At 34.7% G+C, this 6,264-nt stretch overlaps 1 protein-coding gene across 1 annotated transcript; it reads left to right on the forward strand.

Annotated features, from left to right (window-relative positions):
• The first annotated feature begins 2,008 nt into the window (after nt 1–2,008).
• LOC117110111 (centrosomal protein of 41 kDa-like) lies at nt 2,009–5,861 on the forward strand. The gene is made up of 4 exons (XM_033252711.1): nt 2,009–2,035; nt 2,789–3,017; nt 4,052–4,108; nt 4,834–5,861. Exons 1-4 carry the CDS (start codon nt 2,009–2,011, stop codon nt 4,932–4,934), a joined length of 414 nt encoding a protein of 137 aa, XP_033108602.1. The 3' UTR covers nt 4,935–5,861.
• The last annotated feature ends 403 nt before the right edge of the window (nt 5,862–6,264 follow it).

The following is a 6,264-nucleotide window of genomic DNA, read 5'->3' on the forward strand; positions in this document are numbered from 1 at the left end:
GCCCTCCTCCCGGCGGGTAGAAAAACCTAAATTGTGGGGGAGAAAATAAAAACTATGTATTTTGCACATATTAGTAGACTAAAATTGGTTTAAAAATCCTTTGAAATCCCAAAAATGTCAAAATTTTTTAAGGCTTTGCCCCAGCTGGACCATCTTCAAAACATTTTAAGTGCCGCTCGACTATACCCACTTTGCTCTCGGGAAGATATCTCCCTCGTCATGGACATCGCCTCCATCTCTTCTCCATCGGGGACCTCGCCCCCCCCCCCTCGCCGTTGGGCAAATCCTGCCGACACCCCTGCAAGAATGGCTATTTCTGAGTGTAGCTCACTTTATCTAGTGGCATAGAGTATTGACATGAGGAGGGGGAGACTAATGGGGATAATGGAAGGCACGAACAGTGGCTGGGGTCCAGGGGGCCGCCAAGTTCGGGGTCCTGGGGCCAAAGGCCCTTGACGATTTTTCTTAAATGGCATATCTAATCGATGTTAGTGAGCTTATAATGATTTCAGTTTTTAAATATTCAGATTTCAATTTTCATATTTGGGCATCATTTGAAGTCTTAATTTACATTGCAAATATATCGTAGTGTTTAGTAGAATACCACCACGTTAACGCCTCATTAACCCTGAAATTTGCCATCTGATCTGTTGCCTCTACCGGACAGATTATTTGTTTCGTTTATTTGTCCTTTTTCTGTCTGGCATTTCTAGTACTTTAAAGGGAGGGGGAGGGAAATTTGCATGCCTTCCCTTTTGAAAAAAAAAGCTTACATTTCCCAATTTTTCCCCTTCCCAATTGAAAATGTTTGAAGCCAAAAATTTATGCTCATGTAGTTAAAAATTACCTTATATCACCTGATTTTACGAAAACAATTGCCTATTGGTGGCAGTGGCGGCTCTAGCATATATTTTCTGAGGGGCTAAGTTGTCCGACAGGGGGACTTGAGCTCATAGGCTCGAGTTGGGAGAAGGGGTTGAGAGGAAGTTCCCCCTCCCAAATGAGATTTTTTTTAAGAATATCAAGATATCTAGATGGCCAAAAATAGCACTTTCAGACTGTGACAGACATGTGTTGGCTTGGTGTGGGCCTATTTTTATATATTTTATCGTCTAACTGCCCGACAAGCTCTGTTCGACGGGGGGGGGGGCTTGACCTGTCCGGTGGGGGACTTAAACCTCCCCTGCCACCCTGCTGGCGCTGCCACTGATTGGGGGTCTCCTTCCCTCATTTCAAGTCTCCTAGATATGCTGCTGACTGGACTGATAGTGAACTTCTATCCTATTAATATTTTTCAACTATTCAAATGCTTCCTTCAAAGACAATGCTACTAGCCTGCATCAAAAAACTATTAATAATGTCGTCCTTGCTGTTATTTTTGGTAACATTGTCATCGTCGTTATTAATCACGCTTACTCAGATTCTGATAATAAAAAAATTGATTAAGTTTCTTTTATTCATTAATTAAGTTGTAGTTGTATGAATCACACTGAATCAGATTTTGATCAATTGTAGACGATAAAAACTTGGTTTTTTGTTTGTTGTTCAAATTTCTTTTATTCTTTCATTTGAATTACTTTGCCTTCTATACATATTAGTGAGAATCTTTGGAGTATTATTTACTGATAGTATCTTAGTGTAAAGCATGTACCTTACTTTACCAGAAAACTACATCCTTACTAATATGCATAAATAACTTTTTATACATTTTTATTTTAAATTTTTGTTCATTTTCTGATAATAATCTACTTTATCAATTTACACTTTTAGGGTTTTATAATCAATAGCTTTTGGTTCCTAAGAAGATGCATACAGCAGGAAGCCTGAAAACGTGCAGTATGCATTTCCATCACTGTAGTAATAATTATGACTTGTTTATAAAGGTTCAGTCCACACTTCATCATTAGCTACTAAATCAAGGACTAACATATTACTGACTGATTTGACGCTGTTTCCGTTCTCGTATCCGCAGACAATGTGTTGTCCATTTTTCAAGAGGCAGGTGATAATGGTGCCAGAGGAGCTTGACCCTGATGTAAACTGGAAGACATAGGTACCTGGATGTTAACAGACAACCTTGCCTGTTTCTTTACTCTAGTGATTCCATACATTACTATTTATCATGGTATTTCATTGGACTAACTGGGTGACTTCCTGGATTTGTCTCAAATGCAACCAAGAATGCAGATTTTGGCCGGCTGTTTGTGGTAGACAGTATCTCAACAGTACCACTTGGTTCCATCTAATCCTTGGCTTCCATTCTCTCTTGTCACTCCAACTTCTCTTTTCAGGCCTACTGGAGGCATCATTTTACCTGGAATCTCATCTCTTACTAAACCTTGACTTTCCTTCTCTTTGGTCAGACCTGTATGCCCTGGAGCACTGGGTTACAAAGCTGTGAGGAATTTCTGCAGCAGCAGCTGGTTAGATAAGTTGCACGCCTGACTTCACTTCCTTTTTGTGAAATCCAACATATATCACTAATTTGACATTAATTGATTTTTTTTCTAGGCGAGCATACCCTTGTGTATTTATTGTATTAAATCCAAATGCTCCTCCCTAAACAATTAGAAAACATAACATGCATTTCTAGTCAGACATTTATTTTTCTATACTTACATTTGTTGAAACTCACTCAGCTCTGCCTATATATTGTATTGCTAGAATATGCATTGGGAATACAGTGCACCCTCCAGTATTTGTTTTCACTTACTCTCTTTTTGGGGACAATGTAAAATGCATCGTACTCTAAATCAAGCGCTCAGTGAATATGTACAGTGTGTAATAGATTTATTATTACTGTATTTCACTCACATGTTTTGAGAGGCTGAAGTCTTTACTACATTTTTATACCATAGGATTGAAAGTTGCAGTACAGAAGTTTCCAAATGGTTTGATTACTGGAACTTTGCCGGCATCTTGCAGAGTGTCACCTCTGGCAGCCAAATCCAAGAAGAAGGTCACACCACCACCACCACAAATTATCATGGCAACACAGAGTTACTTTACAGAGAACAATATCCTTTTAATTTGACTCGCGAGGCTGTGAGGTGCTGGGGCGGGTCCAAATATTTACAGGAGGGAGTGCAGAAAGAAGGGAACTCCTGTATAATAACATAAGTTTTAATGACTTGGGGAACCGTCTTCTGCCTTGAGAGACTTAATAGCCAATAATAGTACAGTATTAGTCTGAAAACTATTCTCATAAATGACACTTCCCCCTCCCCCACACCACCCTTAAAGAAGAAAAAAGCTGCTGTATATTTACCCAACATCTGTACACTTTTTTGTCAACTAAAAAGTATACTAATATGTTAAGGTNNNGGATGGGGGGGGGGGTGGGGGGAGAGCTCTGGAATACTGCTACGTCTTTAACTAATTTTAGAAACACCTTTGTAAATGAAGGTCAAATTACCTTTTAAATAATGAAGAACATGAGTCAATAATAATTTTGTTTATAGTATTGAAGCAGGTAAGATATAGAATATGGTAAAAATGGATTAAACAATACATTCTAAAATGTTGTGATGGATTTAGACTTCCTTGTAACATACTGACTTTTTTTTAGTGACTAATATGGTCACTTTATAATATATTTTATTCCATTATATTTATTTATTTATATATTTATTTACGCGTTTCTATCAACTGCACCTACTGAAGTGGTACCTTCCACTTATTGTACCTCTTACATTCTGAATACTGCTCTCTTCACTGTACTATAGTAACGTAATTTGAATAATGAATTCTCACTTGTGTTGCTTTTGTAGTGTGTAGTGTCCTCGTCCAATACTTTGTAGACTCGTGTTATTGTAAAATTATTTTTTGATGGTATGTTAATGGACATAAATAAATAGGAACTAATATAAGCCAAATGTAAGACATTTAAAAGAATGGTTAATGTTTTGTAAATATATTATAAAGATTGACAACACTGACAATAACCATTTTGACAGCTTAAAAAGGGATAATAACTAGATTTACAAGGCAAAAGACTACAGCATTAACACTACAGATATTCAACTGTTGAAACCTTAATTATATGATTCAGATCTTGATAAGTTACAGGTTGATCTGGAGGAGAATTTGGTACCCAACGATACTGGAAGTAAGTCAGGATTTATATATTTAAGTACATGAATATGTAAATGCAGGATTTAAATAAAATGGTAAATTACCAGTGTTAGTAATATGCTGTTCCAGTGACTATAATGATTGCAATGCTGAAACCAAAAATGTAAAAAATGTGGTTGCAACAGATTGAAACCTGGCGGGAGTGAAGAACTAATTAATTTTGTTAGATTTTTTTTTTTTACCCAGGATTATATGTATGTATACTTTCTTTAAGAAGCTAGTACAGTATGTATTTTCAAGTGTGTAGTTCAAGTAATAATGACTTGGCAATAGTGTAAACCATATCCTGTTTTTCCATACAATGATACATTTTTTTTGGTGTTGTGCTAAAAATATAATAATAAAAGATTCCAAGCAAATATCATTTTACACCTCACTGCAGCAACAAAGCTCTTGAATGTGTTTTGCATAATGTGATATTAGTTGAATACAAATCATTATATTAATTTATTTGTAATAATTAATTTATTTATAATTAGTGAATTATTTTAATCACTTTTTGATATCTGAGTTGTGCCAAAAATATATTGTAAAATGCAATTACCAATCTCAATGATTTACACCTCACTGCAGTAACCAAGCTCTTGAATATGTTTTTTATAATGTGATAGTTGGGAATAAGAGAAACAAAAGCATAATGTACTAATTTATATGTAATTATTGAATTATTTAATAATCACTTTTATTGTCTGTTGATAGGTCGTCTTTCTCGTGCAACTACACACGCAAGAAGTCAAGCATCAGTGCGATCTTCAACATCCAAATCCATGAACAGTGTCCAATCCCAGCCCTGGAAATGACACCTCTAAAACTCTATTAGATTCATTAACTGTTTAAATCGTATTTTATCTGTTGATGCTCTGATGCAGTTGAGCTGGTAACTGAATTATATTGGAAATAAATAAAAGTAGAATAATTTCCATAATTCTTTTTCCATAATTCTTATTTACTATATTTAATTTATAAATAGGCAGTGGACAATTTTCAAGTAGGATTCATTTACTTACTTGGAATTTTTATGATGATTAGAGGGAGCACTCAAACTCTAACCTTAAAAATATGCAAATATGCAGTTTGTTCTTATTCATTTTTAAGACTTCGTCAAAAAAGCAAAATCTCACCTGTGCAGTTATTTGTGGGAGTCAACACAGAAGTCATATTTTGGGTTTTATATTTTCCACTGCCTAACTTGTATTTATTACGGTAAAAGTGACACAGTATTCCATAAGTAACCCATACTCTCTAATTGTAACCCACCCTAAAAACCAAACAAATGAATACAGTAAGTAGTCTCAATGTTTTTCAATTTTTTTAAAATTCTTTTTTATCTTACAAATAAAATGAGGTTATAACTGCATTAAAACACATTTATAAATGTATTATAATTATTATGTTGTACATACAAATCTGGAATTTTTCATTTTGTTTGCAAAAGTGAAATGTTTCATGCTTACAATATTTTAAAAATATGTAATTCATACATAATTACAAAAATAATCTTTAATTATATTATTGTATTTTCTGAAACCAAAGCATTTTTATTTCATAGGGTAGATAATTTTGTAAAATCCTGTCTTCAAACTTTGTCATAAATATACGATAGTTTTCTTACTTTTTTTTGCTTACAATTTTAGTAACACTGATAAATGCTCTTACTTTTTTGTATTGATATTCGTAAAATATGAAGATTTCTCTTTAAACTGATTAAAGTCACTGTTCATATTTTATTTGTTTTTCATGTTTTTTGTGATGAGAAAAGTGGTGATGGTAAAGTTATGATACAAAGATATCCATGATAATGATGATTAGTGATAAGGATATTGATATTCATGATAATGATGATGATGATTGTGATCATGGTGAGATCATCATCATCATCACCACCCATCAACCGTGGTCAGACAAACCACAGCATTGTATCAGCCATTGCTAGTGCAAGCTCCTCCGGTCTAATACCAGTATCTCTTGTTATTGTGTCAGGATAAGTTAGTAATCTACACCCTCTCTTTGAACATGACAATTTCAATAGCAGAACATCAAAAATCATCTGATCCAAGACCCTGCAGCAATGTATAGCGAAGCAGACGCATCTCTGATTGGTGGGATTCTTCCATAGATGTCTGATTTGGT

The sequence above is a fragment of the Anneissia japonica genome, unplaced genomic scaffold (assembly GCF_011630105.1).
Source record: "Anneissia japonica isolate Jap-2015-1 unplaced genomic scaffold, ASM1163010v1 scaffold285022_len42146_cov126, whole genome shotgun sequence".
NCBI lineage: Eukaryota > Metazoa > Echinodermata > Crinoidea > Comatulida > Comatulidae > Anneissia > Anneissia japonica.